Genomic DNA, 19,364 nt, shown 5'->3' on the forward strand with positions numbered 1-19,364 from the left:
TGTGACGACCAAATTTCCTAACGTGTCCTGCAGGGGCCCCACATTACCCGGAACCTTCTTTTTACCCCCTATGTATTTAAAGAAGGACTTCTTATTGTCCTTAATCTGGGAAGCTAATCCTAATTCCATCTCTGCCTTGGCCTTCCTGACTGCCTCCCTACATCCCCAAGCAACTGTAGTATAGTTATCCCTGGTGATGGCCCCTCCTTTCCATTGGGTGTACGCCTCCCTTTTAGCCTAACCTCAGATGTGTTAGGACTTCTATTATTCTTCTGGAAACCTTGTGCTCTTCCAAGAGACAAAGATTGTGCCCAGTCACTGTACAAGCAGGGGGGCATGGGAGCAAGGCACAATCTACACTGGAGAAGAACATGGGGACTAGGTATACTCTACGATGCTTTGGGACCCTTTGGGATGAGGGACACTGAATAAAAAGCTAGTCATTATCAATCTGTGTTCAAGAATAAATGTGCCAGCTGGCAAAAACTTTCAAATGGCTCTTTAAAAAACATGTGGCATTTCTTTATTTTTAAACAAACATCTTTTTGTGCATTGGTTTGTTTTTTTTGTCCCATTGCTTCAAAAGTTGATTTAGAAAATAAGTGCTGTATTTCCTCCAGTTGTTAGGAAGGTATATGTCACATCTGCTCACTATCACTCCTTTAATTTAAGATAGGAAAAACCCCACCATTTTGCCAAGTAGGTGACTTCTTATTATCAGCATAGTCTGGCTCAGGATTAATTTTCTCCCAGCAGTCAAAGTCATGATGAGAATTACAGAGGCAACCAGAGACATGAGACTTCCTCCAGCAGTTGCCATTCCTGGCTCTACAGTTTCTGTTACTCAAGATAAAAGAAACCTAAAAGAATCTTTTGAAAATCTCACCACATGTGATGATAATCTTCTTTAGTAATAATGTAATTGGTTTATTGCCCAGGGACAAAAGAAGCCATATGAAGTCATCTCTGAAATGTTTCATTCCTGGTGTTACTGGTAAGCCAGTGATGAGGAAGATGCATCTTTCCATATCAGGCAGAGATTTCGGAAAACCCAAACGACTTGATCCTCTCCCACTGAAGTCAATGAGAGCTCTAATTCTGACTTCAGTGGGGACAGACAGTTAATATAAAAGGGAAATATATAGGCTAGGGACAGACATTACACATAAACTGGTTTAAGTGGTCAGAAACTGGTTTAAACCTGTAACAGAACAGATGATCGGTGCACATAAACTAATTTGAAAATGGCTGAAACTGGTTTGAGATAAATTTAGTTGAATGCAGTATCCGATTTAAGTGATTTGGCTCAAAGGGGTTTATGCAATGTCTGTCCCAGACCCCTTGCTAGTTTAAGATAAACCAGACACCCCCAGCATCCCGGCATGCTCCCTGGGCTGGGTGGGGCTCTTTGCTCCACAGTAGAGCTGCCCCCCCAGCCCCGCTCCCTGGCTGGCACTCTGGAGCTCTGGCAGAGTCTTGCAGGCACAGCAGGGTCTGCCTGGCTTCCCCCATCCCTTTCCCAACATTATTGTCAGACCCTGTTCTCCCTGAGCACATGGAAGGGAAGAACAAATTTGAAAAAAAATGACCTTAAAATAAACATAACTGTAGCAATTTGCATATAGTACCCATAGACTTAGTTCACTTAGAAATAATCCATTTTACCTTTTCTGAAACTTCTGCTCTTTGTCACTGTGACAGAGCAGTTTTAGTGCTCTGTGACTTTAAGGGCTGGAGCAGGCAGCCACCAGGTGGCTGACTGCAGTGGCTCTCTTCAAACTTAGGCCAGGAAGGCAGCAGTCTGGGTTGAGCAGCCAAGGGTGCAACATCAGGCTGAGCTGCTCCTGGAACACAAGGGTGAGGCTATTGGGAAGGAAGAGGCCTCATTGGTCCTGGGTATGACTTGAAACTGCACCCTGCTGGAGAATGGTGGCCTGGTACAGTTACTTGTGACGGGGTAGCTCCCCAGAAATGCCAGGCCAGTTACCTCCCCAGTGAAAGGTGAGGAGGGGTGCCTGAAAACCCCAGCCCTCACATCCCTTATGGGTTCGATCTACACAGGGGGAGCCCAGGCTCATGGGAGTCCTGAGGCAGGACCCAGGTCAGTGGAGGGACCTGGAGCAGCACTCAGGCTCCCTGTGAGACCTGAGGTTGCAGAGGCCCTGAGAGGGAGCCAGGCACAGCTGTGGCCACCTGAGCCCCACGGGGTGGAAGACCCCAGAGGAGCCCCAGTGAGGGGGAACCAAGGGACCGTGAGCCCCGTATGTGGAGCCAGGGGCCCAGTGTGTGTTTGTGTATGTTTGTATATTTGTCTAAAGGAAGAACCCAGTGCAAAACACTGGAGAGAACATCTGCAAGGCATGGGACACATAAGGGGTGGTTGGAGCACGTAAACATTGCCTCATTTCAAGTGGGACACTCAAAGGGCAGCCTCCCACCTATTTAACATCTTGATTATTTAACAATAAGGCGTGGCAGGGGAGCAAGGCGGGTGGTTTGCCCGAAGACGGGGAGGGCGCACAATAGCACTGGGCCTGGAAGTCACCCTTGTTGCAGGCACCCACTTACTATGTAGTATAAACTTTTTTTTTAAAGAAAATGTTTCATGTCCAAAGTCAAATTATCGAGATCAGGTCCAAATCTGTTTGAATCATGCAAGACCCATATATGGCCCTATATACTGGCAATTATCCTCCACCCCAGACTGGAATGTCTTTTCAACTAGTTTCTTATCACTTTAACTAAACTTTGATGACTGTGATTATTTTTTATTACATATTTGTGACAGCACAGCAGCATTTTATATACTACAAAAATAGAGAAGGGAATAGTCATATCTTTTAATCTGCCAAGACCCTGACACAAAAACACAGATTTGGGGGTGGACTCACAAAGACAGATGCTGAAGCTCAGGCCCTCTTTATATACTCACATTAATTTAGAGATCTAATTAAGTGACTGTGACTGCCCATTAGGTGGCTAGACATACAAATTACATTAATGATTTTGTGAACCCATCAGCACAAGGAAGGGTGGCCAAAAACACACCTGAAAATTAGACTCATGCTGTCAGCCTTCTTAAGCAAATTGTTAAAAGCCTTCCTAGAAAACACCATGAGCATATTCTCTCATGTTTCTAAAATCCCTCCAAAACTGAAAGAACTGGAAGTGCTGCAGTTAATTAATCCATCTTTACCTGTATACATCTGGGGATACAGACAGATCTAACAACTATATGATATCAAAGGATACAAGTTGTTATGAGACAACTGTTACGTCTGTATGATTCTGTAGTAATACCAGTACAATAAAACCAGTCTTGCCAAACTGTAGTCTGAAAGTTATTACTTGGCAGAGCAAGTTATATAATGTATTCACCCTCTTTTGCATACATTACCAAAGTCTTTGGACCTGACTGCTCTCACTTAAACTAGTGTAAAAAACACAACATTTCACTGAACTCAAAGTACAACTGTCGAAGAGAAAGCACTGTTAGGAGCACTAATTAATGAACTAAACATGACAGAATACTGAAAAATTTAGTGATATGGATATTTTCCTTTCAAGATTAAATGTCCTTTGGATTCAGTGAGTCAGTGTTAAAATAATGTTGCTGGTCTTCTGGTCAACAGGTTTTGATTCATGCCATATTGGCTCTTTGGCCGAACTTCAAGAGAACTGCAAATGGGATTTTAAAGAGCTGTTACCCGTAGCCTAACTCTGGTCTCACGGAGCTCAACAGATCAGAATTACCTCAAGATGGAAAACTTTGAAATAATCCATTCATGTTTTGTTTTACTGTTAGAAAATGCCATTCTATGCTTTCTTTGTTTCAGTGGGGTTTTTTTGCTGTTTTAAAATCTGAGAGGAATAAATACTGATATTGTAACTTTCCTGCTTTATAATATATGCTCTTCACAAATACACTTTAAACAAAATTTTCCTCTGATGCTTGTGGGTTGCATGTGCCCAGGACATAGTGATATCTTCCCCTACTGATTTACCTACCAACTGTGTAAATCAGCAAAAGCAGCTTTGATCTTCTTCACTGAATTATCTACCTCCTCTTTGATCATCAAGCGGTATCTGGTTAGAGAAACAGTGCAACGCTGCAAATCTTTAACTGATTTTTCAATGTTTGGACCTAAAGCAAAACAAAAATAGTACAAACATGAGCAACTTGACTGCTGAATATTCTGGTAGAAAAAAACCTCTCAAAGTTATTTTTGTAATGTCTTAAATAAAATTATGTGCTGAAGTCAATAGAAGTTTTGCTAGGGACTCCAACACTGCCCAGATTTCACTGTTAGTCTTTCTATGCTTTTAATATCCTAAAACATATGATGACATTCAGCCCCATTTTGACATCGACAACATTTTCTTGCATTTGCAAACGAGTTTTTCTTTGGTAAAAGCATTTCAAATGGACTATACATATTCCTGTTCATTGTAGTTATATCTGTTTTTACTGAAACCAGAACAATTTACCTAACACTACTGAAATTACCCTTGATTTAATGGAGATCTGGATCAGGCCCTCTAAATCTATGAAATCTTTCGAATGAAGATGAGAAAAGAAAACCCACTTACACTTCTGATGTAGAAAGCGATACTACTCTACATTCTTTTCTTAATTAATTGCCCTCCTCCTCCTCATCCTACTACCAGTTCATCCAGCTGCAGTCCTCAGATTATGCACCATAAATCCGTTCACCTCATAGTTCAAAGAGTGATAAAAAATTACATTTACCTCTTTTCTTGATTGAATCATCTGCTTTTTTTTCAAGATGGGCTGCTGGGTTTGACGACTTAACTATGGATGCTTTTGACTTTGGCCTGCCTAGATTATGGTGAGGTTGAACTGATGATTGAAAAGTATCACACTGTTCCGTTCCATTTATAGACTTGTGGTTTAAATCCACTCCTACTCTTTTATGCTCTAGTCCTTTGTCTGCAAGAGAACATGAAATTATGAGTTGGGAGTTACAGACTATGAAAAGATTACGATTCATTGTTATTGGATCAGGATGGTATCATGTTTATACGCTGGTAAAATAAAGTTTCTCTTTCCCACACAGACATTCTACAGAATCGTGAACTAGTAACAGGACAGAATTTGATTGACTCTATCATTAAAAACTGATCTATGTTTTTGTAATTCAGCAGTCTGAAGAAAAAGGATAAAGTGAACTGACTTTTCTGTACTGACATGGTAAAAATATCTCACCCCAGAAACTATGCACTTCATTAATTTTAGCTGTTCCTCAAATACCTTGGGACAGAAGCAGACAATACAAGACTGCTATGCAGAACAAAGGAATTTGTGTCTTTTTATAATTATCATAGCACATCAGATTACCCGTGTGATATTTCCTTGACTGAATTCATTTAGTTAAATTGTGAGTGGCTGAAAACTGGGTAACAAAAAGGAAAGAAAACAATGACAAAGGTAAGACACCTGGATTCAATAGCTTTTGAGGAGCTAAGATAGCAGTAGCAACTGACAAGACCAAATGGGACAAAGTTTCCTGCAATGCTCCCCTTTGAATAAGAAAGTATGTTTTACCATTCTTAGGGCTGAAAGCCTATAATCAAGGGATCCCAGTTCACAAAGATGTTGGCATCAGGAAGAAGGGGTCACTGGCCAGGGAGAGGCCATGAGAGCTGACTGGCAAGCAAGGAAACAGACAGAAAGAGCCTGGTAAGAGTAGAGCACCCTGTTTCACTTAACTGGGGACGGGAATACACAGGGCCTATCTGAGCTGTACATAAAAAAAGTGAAGCTTAAGAACATTTGCATAAAGGACTCTTTGTTGTGTTAACCTGCATTCCAAAAAGCTGCATTCCCATTGCAAATTAAATGCTACTTTGTTTTAAAGATGCTCTTTTTCTGAATCAGCAGCTTCACTGGCCCCTGGGGAAAAAAATGCTTAGAGACGTCAAAAACAGTTGAAGTTACTGGACCAACACGGCTGGTAAAACAGGGCTGAGGCCCTGAGATCCAGTCTCAGGTTGGTAAGGCAGTATAGGTCACTAGAGCAGGGATAAGCAGCATTTTGTAGTTGGGGGTGAATTTTAACAGAGCTTAGCTTGAGTGCAGGGTCCTTCCAATCCAGCTCATGGTGCTGCCACAGCCACAGCCATCAGTGCTTATCCCTGGTGACCGGGTGCCACACTGGCAAAGACCCCCACAGAAGTCCTCTAAATCCACAGGCCAGATAAAGGCTCAAAGGCTGGATCCAGCCTGTGGGCCGTAGGCTGTTGACCTTTGACCTCAAGCAAGGTGCAAGAAGCTAGGCTTATGATCTAAAGAAGCACTCAGCTGGGACTGAAAACAGCCTGAGATGTCTTTCTCTGTAACCATGACAACATCATAAGGCTGGAAGAATAAGGAGAAAAATCAAGTCTGCAATTTTGAATTCACAAAGTGGAAAGGGCAGGGAGGTAGATGTTTCTAATGCTGAGGTGTGGTATGCAGAGCGTTCTGATCATTTCATTGTGCTTGTAAGGGATTAAAAAATGTATTGAAAAAGGGAAAAAATTAACACACACGAAAATAGTTAATTTAGAAAGCTTGTATTTGTGCCTCAGCAAGCAAGAAATATCAGGCCTTCATAGTCATAACTATGCAAAGTGTAATGCATCTCAGTTCAGAAGTAGCAGCTGGCACTCAGGAGTAGGAGCCACAAGCTGCACCTTGACAGGGCTACATTTAACCTTGAACAAGTCGCTGTTTGTTTCAGTTACTATTCTTCATACAGCTTTTGCTTTAAAACAGGGGTGCTCTACCGCTGGCCTGCAGGCCAAATCTGGCCTGCAGGGCTCCTCATGGGTTGCAAAATTTGGCAGCAGGGGAGCAATGGCAATTAATACTGTTAACCTTCCCCTGCTGACAAATTCCCAAACCCAGAGTGGCCAGGTCAAGGTTGATCCATACCCCCTAATCCCTGTGGTCCGACTGGGGTCAGGCTGGCCCCCTCCCTCTATATGGCAGGATTGGGTCCTGGATGCCCCGTCCCTCTCTGGGCAGCTAGATTGGGGTTCACTGTGCCCACCTTGCACACCAGATCTAGCTCACCAGCTGGATCTGACCTGATGACTGACTAAGCACTGCCTATCCAGCCCATGGAGGAAAAAAAGTTAAGCCCACTGCTTTTAACACAGCCTGTTTCTTGCACAATTCAACCTATTCTCAGTGATTAAATAATTCTCAGCAGACAGTACCAGCTAGCAGTCCAGTGGGCAGAGAAGACAGAATCACCACTCCTGAGTTCTGTCCTCAGATCTGTCCCAACTTGTTTTGTGATCCTGGATATGCTGCAAAGTGCTTTGAGATTTTGGTTTAAAATACAAAACTATTACCACTCAAGATATTTGGCAGTTTTGAACACTCATGAAAAAAAAATGCCAAATAAAAATCTTTCAACATAAAGTCATCTTGCCAGTGATTATAGTTTAAAAACAATTTTTACCACTAAGATACTTCATCTGTTATTTACCTCATCATCACGTTTGAAAATGTCAAACAATCCACTTTGAGGCCCAGAAGCAAGAGGATCCATACAGCCAAGCAAACAACCTCTAAAACACAATTCAGCACAATTAGGGCAGACTGGAAGAGTTTGCACTGAACCCCTGAATGTACCAGCTACACAACACATATCACTAAGATTAGGAACACAGACTCTCACAACCAAATGGAATATCAATGGCTGGTGTAACTAGAGCTAAAGATGTAAGCTTCAGTGGTGTTCAGTATTTCAGAAAGGTTTGCAACACTAACATTTTTGTCTAAGATGTAATCTCCAATGTATTAACAGCTGAGCATTTATCAAGACCTGCCAGTAATGGGACCAACCCAAAGAGACTCACTCTGAATCCCCAGGGGAGCTACTGATTAGTGAATGTGTGTTTTATCTTTTTATAACACCTTGACATTCAAAAACTAAAAAAAAAAAGTCTCGACAGAGCACTTTGCTGGAAGAGGAAAAGCTGTCTTGGTGGTTTGGGGGAATTAGCAGAATTCCCCTATATGAAAAACAACTTTAAAAGTGGGAATTAATATGGCATTTGTGTATTCAGTTCCACTTAAATCTATAAAAATACTATAGTGTGGCAAAGATGGTACCTAAATTCTCCTTTCAGTATTAACTTACAGGGGCTGAGTGGCTGAAAGAGCTGATATTTAAAATTTTTGTAGGACGTTCATTTAGATTGTGGAGGTTTCAGTACAATTGTTAACATCTATACCTTTGGAATAAGACCATGGAGGTCTCTAATTAATCCATAACTCAATCTTACATCTCACCTCAAAGAGAGCAGCTCTGAGTATAGAACCCCGCATGCCCCCTTTACACCATGCTTTGGTTAGTTATGTATTAGTTAAAACTACCCTCTACTTTGTCATCTGTGTCACTTCCCAAATCACCTGGTTTTACTTGAAAGCTTCTCTTTTGACTACTGACTTGGTATGGCTTTACTAAATCTGAATTTTTTGCAACACACCACTAGGTAGTAAGGCTGAGGAAAAATGCCTTTAAACATACTATTAGGTCACTTAGTAAATTGGTAAGTTAAGAGGAGAAAAAGAAGTGTTCATTGGCTAAGCCTTTTCTATCTCTCTAAGCCTTTCTCTGAAAAGGGAAGCAGATGCTGCTTAGAATACAGAGCACTTTTAATTGTCCCCACATATAGCTTCAACTACAGTGGAATCCCCTAGTCCCATCTTACTAATCGTTCAGTTATAAGTACTTTAAGTGTACAAGGTCAAATTCTGGTTGCACAAAAATAAGACAAAGTGCAGATAGCCTATCTAGCATCCTGGGGTTTGGATGCAATGAGTGCAAATCACTGGAAAGCATTATTTTATCATGTTTGAGAGAGGCAGCTGGTGCTCAATGGGTCAGGTCCTGAAGGCTCAGAGCAGCACTAATGGCGTAACAAGAACAGGTACTTATCCATCAAACTATGGTTCCTTAAGCTGTTGCAGTCTATGTAGATCACAGTAGATACATAAGTATGCCATGTGCAGGAAGAAGCATTTTTTCTGATAACTGCCTGTCAGGGTTCCAGATGCACTCTATATATCCTCATACTCCCAAGCAAATTCATAAAGGAATAGGTGGCTTTAAACTGCCTTTACTTCCATTATATTTCAGAGCTCCTGCTCTTGAGGCTTCTAAAAAGTAGGGATCTGTAGACTATAACAGTGAGAAGAACCATAATTACTGTAGTTTCTTTTTCCATATATTCAAAGGGAGAAGCTCAGCAGCTAATTGACAGCAAGTGAAAATACACTTCAAGATTCTCTGCAATCAGAAAATTTGTCCTTCAAATATGCCAAATAAGTCAAAAAAACAAAGTTATAGTACCCCAAAACCTTGGTCCTGCTGAGGACACACAGCAAAGTCTAGAGCAGAGGTGCTCAACCCCCAGCCTGGGGGCAAGATCTAGCCCCTGGCAATGTCATCTGACACAAAGAGCTCCTCATAGGTCCATGGGAAGCCCTGCAGGCCACAGTGCTGCACACTCGATTAGGTGCACAGGGTGAGATTTTGGTACGTGAAGCCCCAGGATCCAATCCCAGCATGAGAGGCCAGGTGGAACTGGGACGGAGCCCCAGGCCCAAGCTCAAAGAATGGGGGCTGGTCAAGGCTGTGCTGGGCCTGATCCTAGAATGTGGAGTCCAATCTTGCCCATGGACTGGCCCTGTGCCACTCATCTGGCCTGAGCCCCCAGCCAAAAGGCTGAGTGTCACTCCTCTAAAGTAATCCAACATATGCTAATTTTTCTCTCCTCTTCTATCAAGTGCAGCTTTGGGAAGATTAATAAGGGTGGATTGCTTCAGGAAGAATTCTGAGACCCACCCCCCATTAGAGATAAATCCTATGAATGTTTTCAGCTACTTTTTATCTGCAGAAGGATGTGTAAGGTAACCCAGCCATAACAGCTCAAAACCTTCTGACAGTCCATGTAGAGGTAAGACAGACTGTTTTGATGGCAAGGTGGTATATTGAGAACCTAATAGTGGTTCAAAGCGAGGGTCCATAAGCTTTAGAAAGATGTTGTTGAGACTTCACAAGGGAGTTAGGCCTTTGACTGAAGGTGTGAAGAAAAAGAAGAAGAAATAGTGCTCGAGTGTGAGAAGGTAAGGTACAACTGTACCTAAATGAGACACCGTGTCAAAGTGAACCGCACAGAAATTAAAGACTAATCCCATGCATTTCAGGAGCCTCACACACTGCAAGATCTTCAGCTCTGGAGCCTGCACTGCATCAACATGATGCTGAGTTGCCATGCAGAGTCCTTTCCATTCTAAGGTCTTCCTGTTGGAATATTTCCTGTATAAAAATTTCTTAACCTGTAGGGAGGTGCCTGTGTATCACTGTTGCTCAGCTACCCAATATCCAGGTCATCAGAGTGCAACAACTTGGGGCTGAGCACAGTATTCCAAAACGTCAGTTATTACATCCAAGCAGATTGGAAGGTATATGGGAAGCTATTTGGACATCATAACCCAGTACTGCAGGTACTCTGAACAGCAAATTTCAGATTATAGAGCTGGTGATCTGTTCATGTCAGTCAAAAAGGGGATCAGGAATAGCTCTGGAGATCTGCAGAAGATTTCAAAGAAATGGTATAACTTAAGAATAGTTATTCTGATTTACTCTGGATTTTGGTTGGGTCCCAGACCTGTCCCTAGACTGAAGGCAGGATAAGGGATGATTCAGGATATGTCTACACTGAAAACTTAGTATGCTAGGCAGCAGCAACCTTAAACATGCCATGCTTCTCTGCATGTGCTATCTTCTGAACTAGAAGCAGCATAGCCATGTTCATGTGGTGTAGCACTTGGGCTAATTAGCAAATGAGCACGGTCATTCAGCAGAGCTAACTACCCTAGTGCAGCAGTGCCTGAACATGGCTCTACTTCTCCCAGTTCAGGATGCAGCATGCACGGAGCAGTGCAAAATCTTTGGGAACACTGAAGCTTGACACAGGAAGTTTGTGCTGTAGTTTCCCTAGTATCAGCTGCACCAAGCAGGAACTAGTGGAACCTGAGGAGTCAGGCCAAGATTTAAGTGCCAAATGTCATTGGCATAATTAGGACAGGGTGACCGGGGGGGGGGGGGGAATAAGGGAAGAGGGAGGGAAAGGGATGGAAAAAAATGGCTGTGTAGCAGCTGCTGAAAGTTGCTACTGGCCTATTTTGCAGCTGCCCCAGGTGCCCAGCTGCATCACTATGCAGCAGGTCACTAAAGGCCAGGACACATCTGCCTGTTGTGGCACGTAATGGCCAGAAAAATGCACAGCAAGGAAACCCGCCTTCATTCTAAGCCTTCTCCTTTATAATCTACAGTCTGTTATAGCACAACTCTTGGTAAAAGGTGTTCTGCAAAAAAATAACAGCATAAGGCACCGTAGATGGAGTGAAACAGTTTATTACACTAGAAGAATATCAGCAAACCTAAATTAGGGACAGTGAGCACGATGCTACTCTCCTCTACACCCCAATCGAAATACACACTGCAAACATCAGAGCTTAGGTATGACAGCACCCTCTGACACACACTGATAGGAAAAGAATAAAAAAAGACAAGGAAAAATAAAACAAAAGAGATGTTAATACAGAAGGAGCATATTTGAAAGCAGTACGCTTAGTAATGCTTGGCTGAATTCTCAGCTGCTTTCCAGCACTTCAACACATATCATTTGTCTTCATCAGAAGCCACAGGAGTGTGGCAGCCGACCTCTAAGAGGTCATACTCAACATTTTGGCTCATACAGTTCTTCTAACTTCAATATACGTTGAGTGATATATACATAAAGACACACACACAGAGCTTATTTGACCCTAAAATGCTAATACAGTATTGCACTTTTTCTATGGCGTAAACATAGAGCTTTTATTTTCTCATGCTTAAGTAGAAAGTGAAGTATAGGAGAAACTCTTACCAATTCAGAATTTAAAACACAAATTTAGAATAAAAATGTGACATCAATGTCATGTACTTCAATACCAAGACAGAAGAATTGTTACATTTTTTTTTGCAGTTCTAACATACAACTTTTCTGCATCAGGTAAGGGAGACACAAATACGTAACCCATTGTCCCACAAACTACATTATTAATAACACATGCTCCATCTCCAAACTGCACAACTATTTTGCTCTATCACCTTTCAGAATAGTTCCTGGGCACACAAGCCCCCCTAACATTTCCTTTTGGTCATGTATATCTTAGGCTCTTCCAAAGGCCCAAGATAAACTTTCTAGAGTTCTTCAAAGAGGCAAGGGTAGTGCCTAGTCATTGTACAAGCAGCTGTGCATGGGAGCAAGGCACAATCCACACTGGAGAAGAACAGGATATTTTGCCCTTCTCCACCTTTCAAAATACCCATCAAGATAACAACTCCAAGACATCGACCAAGGTAGTTGGATATACTGTGGCAGATATTATAAAGAAAATAAAACATGGATATTTACATATTGCAGAATAAAAAATAATTATGTTAACATTATGGAATTGCAGAATTTTGGGGGGAAAAATTGAACATATTGGTGAAAAGTTGAACATACTGGTGAAATATATTCTTGGTAATATATGAAAGAACAATTACTGAACCTCAGTCATTAATCTCTTTCTCAGACTACAGTTTATGATAATTAGTTGTACTCAGAAGTTCTGCTGGATTTTGTGTCTAATTGACCAGAGGTGGGCACCACCATCAAAGCGTTCTAGAAGCAGCAGAGAATTAATTTCAGGGCAACTATGCATGTAGGTTTGATATCATGAAAAATGGGCTCCAAGGAAAACTCTTTAATGCAATCTGCTAAGCTCTGAAACATATATTTGTCAGGCATATAATTTAAAATAAACATGAACTTGATGGAGGATGTAAAAAAAAAAGAATGGGAGCCATTCATCGAGTATTTTGCCCAGGGGATGCAGTTAGTTTTCACTAATGTTACAGAAAACAAATTTTTACATTAAAAGAGCCTCAGGAAAGAGGAATTTTCAGATTTCATTATTGCCTCCAGCAGTTCAGAATCAGAATTCAAATCCTGGGTACAAAAAACTTGTCCAGTAAATGAGAAACTGACAGACTGAATCTCCCACCAGTAGATCCAGAAGCTAACCCCAGTTAAATTCTGGGAGTTTTGCTGCCATTAGCATAGGGAGAATCGCTAGAGAATACAAATAAAACTGGAAGGGCTCTTGGAATGTTGCATGTTCCAAGACACCCCTAAAATCCCAATCACTTTATCTAGTTTGGGGATCCAGTTCCGTCTCCCTCTCTGTCTCACCATAGACTTCTCTGCTTCTGCAGTTTGTTACACTGCCTGATAATGAGGCAAACCTAACAGTCCTTTTTTGCTTTTGAGATAAGAATGTCTGAATCTCCATAGTGCAAGGAGAATTGTACCTGCACCAGGGTTTACCTGCTTGGTTTTCCTTGCAAAATGAGGGCCTTTATCCAAACACAGCTGCCTAATTCATTCTTTTAATTCAATTTTACAAATAACATTTTTTGCAAATACACTGACCTGTGATTTCTGGATGCATCTGCATTACATCTGCAAATCCTGGGTTTTTGTCCTCATGAGACATCACTTCTGATTTCTCATTGGCAGAGTCGCTTGAAGAGTTATCTTTATCACATCCATTCAAATGGCAGCCATATATCCCATGGGGCTCTAGAGATACCTTTTCAGTTCCATCATCTTTATCTTTAGCATCTTTATTGCCTTGATACTGTTTAGATTTGCTTCTTTTTCTTTTATTGTTCTAAATTGAGAAATATTGGGAGATAAAAGACATTATTTAGCACACATCACAACCTAAGACAAAAGCAGTAAGCTGTCCATACTCTAGTTTTGAAAAATGCCTCATAAATTATATTCCCTGTAACAACATTTACAGGCTATGATATACCATGCAATACAATGCATCTGTTTGACTGGCTGTCTAAATAGTTTGAAAATATGAGTGGGATTTGCAACCCTGAACAATATTCTTTTCTCTACATATAATATTTTTATTTTTAAATGATAATAGCACCTGCTCTGAATTATGTTGCTGCCCCAAAAGGTTGTAGTCAGCCTAGCTAAGCAGTCTGCAATTGTCAAAGACAAACCCACAAAGCACTAACCTAGTTACATGCATAATTCCTTGCAGAGATGACCCTAGCAGGGTGCAGGGCCTGGGGCAAATCAGCTTGTGCAGGGCCCGGATGCAAAGAAGCCAGTGGCAGTGGGGGGAGGCAAACGACCAGATGTGAAACCAGCAGCACCAGCAGTGCAGTCACCAGCACTAAGTGGGCCCTGCAGGAGGGGCCACGGCTGCTCCACCTGGCACCATGGGGCCCCCCCAAACTGCAGGGCCCGGGGCGGTCACCCTGATTCATGCCCCCCCCGGGAAGTCCCTGTTCCTTGAGTGATGTGGTTACTTAGTATGTTTCCACTGGCATTTTATCATATGTTTGAAATAAAACCAGTGGAATTCCTAGCGGCAGGTGATCAAGAGAAAATCTATGGGGCAGCAGAAGCTGGCTTATCTTTTTGTGGCTCTCCCTGCACCCCACAGACAGGCTGCTCTGCACACTCTCCATAACAAGTCTCAGAAAAGCAATCTGGTGGTAAGGGGCTGGCCTAAAGGTCTGGAGCATGACCTTCATGCTGATGTTACATGTTCTGACATGATTAGGATCCTTACCCACACACCCCAACACACATCATTCATGGATGGTATAACCTGCTATCATGCACGACGGGTGGTTGTTTAAGACTGTAAATGGCAGTTGCCAGCAGAAACACAGGTGCGCACTAAAGGTATTTTTGCAGTGTATGCAAGTTATTTGGGGAAGATTTTTTTATTTCTAAAGCCTGTTTTCTATGTGTGAACCCAGCTGTCCAGAAAACTCTATAACAATAGGAGACGAGAGACATAACAACAAAAGAGCTGGATTACAAAATAAAGTACAAATTTACTCTGAAGCTTTTGAATACACGTGTGGATTGAGCCATTTATCATGTTAGTAAATGAACACAAAGGTTTGGTAATACTCGTACTGCTCAACACCACAGAATGCTGATGAATGGTGTTAAATGTTTTAACTGTCAATAGCGTGTCCTTACCTTCTTTTTCCCTGTCATATTCCATTCTTTTAGAACCTGAGCTGCACTACCTAGAGTAGGAAAAGATAAAACAATTCAACAAATGTTCAGCTGTGATAAAGGACAGTGCTTAAAAATTATTCCCAGTCTCCTTATAGGGCAATGTGTCCATGCAAGTGTTTCACATGTCGGAGGAACAAAATTACAACTACTATATTTACACTTACTTTTTACGGATTATCATATTCATTGGATTTATAATACAATATCATTATTTTTTAATGTAATGTACCTGTATCACTATGTGATCATAGTGATTTCTCACTATGTGATAAATATAGTGAGTCTCATCATTCGAACTAGGACAGTAATTAAGATTGCCTTAAAAATTCTCTATTTAAAATATCATTACACCAAGGAAAACAGTTACATTACTTGTCTTTGGTAAATGGATGTTGGTGTCAGAGGGTTTGTGTGTAAAAATTTCTGTTTTAAAAGCACTAATGCTTTATATCTAAACTACAATATGCATGTTGCTTAGCAGACTTTTTATAGTTCTGATTCAATAAAAACACTCAAGAAAGTATGTGCAAGTCCAACTGAAATCATATGCTTTACTATACAGGGATGTCTTTAAAGGTAAGGCAGAAGGTAGGGTAGATTTGCACCTTATTGTTGGCAGAGGCAGTTCCTTGATGCAAGGATGATAGTCTTCCAGTAAAAAAGGAAGTGATTAGTGATAGATGACTGAGGAGGCCTAGCCAAGATCTGCACATTCAATTGCAGATGTAGCAAGTAGTTCTAGGAAGTAGATGATCCTGGTGATGTTGGGTCACAACTCCTACCATTTTGTCTCTCTCCTCTATCTGCCTCCAAAGTGAAGTGAGTTTGTTCAAAATGATCAATGCCTTATCATACATCGTGGTGCCACTGATGATGGTTTAGTGCTGGTGTCTCCCCACTGTTGACATTAGCATTGGATTTCTTCTGACTGGCCTTCAAAGTATCCTTGAATTTCTTCTTTGCTTACCTCTAGAGTAGTGAACATTGGTGAACAGAGGGTACAGGACCTGTTTTGGTAGTCAGTGTTGCAGGGCACTGGGGTGTCCTGCTCCTTTTAAGGGCTGGAACTGCAGTCAGTTGGAAGCCCAACTGCTGTTTGCCAGGGCAGCCAGGATGAGCTAGTGGCCCACACCTGCCAGTGGTCAGTTGACCAGAAGGGGCAGGGCCTGGCTCATATATAAACCCCAGGGCTGAAGACAGGAAGGCAGCTCTCTGACAGCAGCCAAGGGGAAGGAGATCTCCCAGAGGAAGCAAAGGGGAGAGGCCTGTCTGAAGATGCAGCTTCCAGTACTGTTGAGGGACAGAGCATGCCCTGTGTGGCTCGAATTATGTTATAGCTGGGTGGCTTGAGTTATGTTATAGCCTTGGGGCTTGCACATTGATTTCTGTTTATAATACTGGTGGTTTGGGTGAGGCTATTTGGGGAAGGAAGAGGTCTCATTGGGGGCCCACTGCAGTGTGGGGACCCTGGCGCCAGCGAGGGCACAGCATTTGGGGTGCACAGACCCCAGCGCCAGCAAGGGCACGGCATTTGGGGGCTGCAGAGAGCCCAGGCACCAGTGAAGTGCAGAGACAGGAGTGCGGAGAGCCCAGAGAGGACAAGGGGGCCAATTCATACCAAGGCCCAGACTGAACAATGTCAACGCCATCTGAGGCTTAGGGCATGGTAAAGGGGTGGTTGGAGCCACGCATATAGCCCATAAGGCTGGGTGTCCTGTAACATCTGTTTTGAAGCAGGACCCACAAGGGGTTTGGGAACCCATGGGGTTCAGAGAGTCCAGTAAACCATGTCCAAGAGGACTTAAAGGCAGCCTCCCTTCACTATAAATCCATCAAGATGTGGCGGGCGAGAACTGAGGGTGCCCAGCGGGTCAAATTAGCACGGTCAAGGGGCCTTAGGGGTAACAAGGCCATCCTTAGGGACCCCGTCCTGTGACGGTCAGTTGTCAGGCATTCTTAAGATGTGATGTTCAACAAAGTTGATGCCATATAAAGATGGTTTTAGTGCTGATATGGCTTGCTTGAGCCAGAATGCCTGCATTCGTGCATCTTTGCACTGACATGGGAGATTTTCCAAGGAAAACACTGATAGTAACATTCTAAAGCTTTCAGGTGTTTCTGACACATTGGCCAAATTTCACACCCATATCCAGTAACAGGGTAGAAATGACAATAGCTTGGTAAACAAGAAGTTTGAGTCCTGATGAAGTGATCATCAAACACTTGCTTTCAGAGAGGTCCAAAGGCATTACTGGCAATTTTATTCAGTGTTGAATATCACTCCCTACATTTACTTTTTGGGAAAGGGTAGAAAAAATGGAAAAGAGTATTGGTGCAATCAGACACCCTGGCTTGGCTCCAGTTCTAATAGTGAACAGATTAATTTCTGAGCCATTGTTTACGACAGCTACTGGCATGCCATCATGAAAGAGTCTGATAATGGTAACGCATTTTGGCAGGAATTCAAATCTCATCAGGATCTTCCATAGCACTTCTCTGCTTAGAAAAACCAGGAGTGGCCAACCTGTGGCACAAGTGCCACTAGTTGCACAAACAGCCTCTGTGTGTGTGTGTGTGACAAACAAACAGCAGTCAGAGGAGGGGACAGGCAGCACAGTGACAGACAGGACAGAAGAAGGTACTGAAGTGATATCTGGGGAGGTTGTAGGGTAGTTTGTGGCATGCATACCAAAAAGTTTGGCCCCCACTGTTATAGATCAACTAAATCAGAGATGTATGGCAAGAAGTTTTGTGAGCCTGAGCTCACTTCCTCAGGTGGTAATGAATGGTGTTAATGTTCTAACTCTCAATTTTGAGTCCTTAACTTTCTCTTCCTTGTCACGGGCCATTCTTTTAGAATCTGAACTTCACTAGAGTGTCTCTATAAGATGAAAATCTACCCTGCTTTATGCCTGACTTCAGACTAACATGGCTACCTACTCTCTCTGCTCACTAAAAGGTAAGTTTATATTAGGTGGTTTTACTGAATGGGGGCCTAAGATGAGTAACTAGGACTCTTAAGATGGAGGCAACTACTGAAGAGGTGATGGTCTGGTTACTTGGCCACAGCAGTATTGAGCCCAGTACCTGCCTGTTATTCCCACCGCAGGCTGATGTGAAGGGTGGTCTCCAAATCTGGTGTTCAGTGCGGTTGGCTGGGGAGCGGTTCCCCAGCCCCCTGGGTGTCTTGCTAATGTCTGGGAGCATCCACAGCACAAATCCTTTGTTCCAGCAGTCTTAGCGGTCAGCCACACCTGCTGCTACATGGTATAGGAGTGGCATATGTTTGGGGCAAGTGGTGTAGGTCACTGCATTATGAATAAGGGCACCATCTGTGGGTACCGTCTTCTCTCCAGGCAACTAACAAACATCAGCCACATGATGCAGTGTTGGTGAACCCTCGTCAGAACTGGGAATGGCCAGCAAGATTGTCTGTCGAGCTCCCTGGGCAGGAGGTGGAACCGATGGCCTGCACAGGGTGTTAAACATTAATGGTCATCTAGACTGGCTGTGCATTGAGGTTGAGAAGCGTCCACAGCCTTTCTGAAAGTCCATTAGGTGGCACTGTCCAGCTCTTATAGGACAGGTGACAATCACTACTGATGCCCCTTAAGGCCTTCAATCTGAAACTGGGTGTGATAGGGGGCCTACTCGGGGCCAGGTCTCATCCTCAGTCAGCCTACCTGCCTCTGGGACAGTCCACCCAGTCTCATCTGCCACAGCTTGCTGTATAAATAACTGATGTAAAAATGTGGGAGGCTGCCCATTTAATGCCCTGATGCCTAGCGCATTATACACAGCTCCGACTTTTTCTATACTGTGTCCCATGCCTCTCAGATGGCATCCAAAACAAGTTCTTAACTTTGGACCCAAACTCAGCCACACCACATTTGAGGAATTACTGGGGTCTCAGCCTCTGGCTCAACTGTAGCCTCAAGTGTCCGTAGACTTAATCTAGCCATTCTGCCCCCTCCATGGGGCTTCAACTAATGGCCTCATACTAGGGCCTTCCACCTATGCCCTCTCACTAGGGTTCCTACTCATACTGACACACTTGTGGGGCTGGCCCATGTACAGCCCTTCAAGTTGTCCCTTCAACTCTACTCTGCATACCCCTGGTGCAGCCCTTCAGGGTGCCTCTGCACCCTACTCTACACCCATAACGCACAGCCCTTCAGGCCACC

At 42.9% G+C, this 19,364-nt stretch overlaps 1 protein-coding gene across 2 annotated transcripts in view; it reads right to left on the reverse strand.

The window, feature by feature from the left end:
* SPATS2L (spermatogenesis associated serine rich 2 like) overlaps nucleotides 1–19,364 on the reverse strand; it is a 138,850-nt gene that overhangs the window by 39,829 nt on the left and 79,657 nt on the right. The window contains exons 5-8 of one of the 2 annotated variants that reach the window (XM_019553904.1): nucleotides 15,139–15,188; nucleotides 13,555–13,789; nucleotides 4,751–4,957; nucleotides 4,009–4,144 (exon numbers count right to left, since the gene is read on the reverse strand). In XM_019553904.1, coding sequence (XP_019409449.1) covers nucleotides 4,009–4,144; nucleotides 4,751–4,957; nucleotides 13,555–13,789; nucleotides 15,139–15,188 — 628 coding nt within the window. Of the gene's footprint in view, nucleotides 1–4,008; nucleotides 4,145–4,750; nucleotides 4,958–13,548; nucleotides 13,790–15,138; nucleotides 15,189–19,364 lie in introns of both variants that reach the window. The other variant, XM_019553905.1, reaches the window with a different exon arrangement.

This window comes from Crocodylus porosus, unplaced genomic scaffold (assembly GCF_001723895.1).
Source record: "Crocodylus porosus isolate Cpor-Errol unplaced genomic scaffold, CroPor_comp1, whole genome shotgun sequence".
NCBI lineage: Eukaryota > Metazoa > Chordata > Crocodylia > Crocodylidae > Crocodylus > Crocodylus porosus.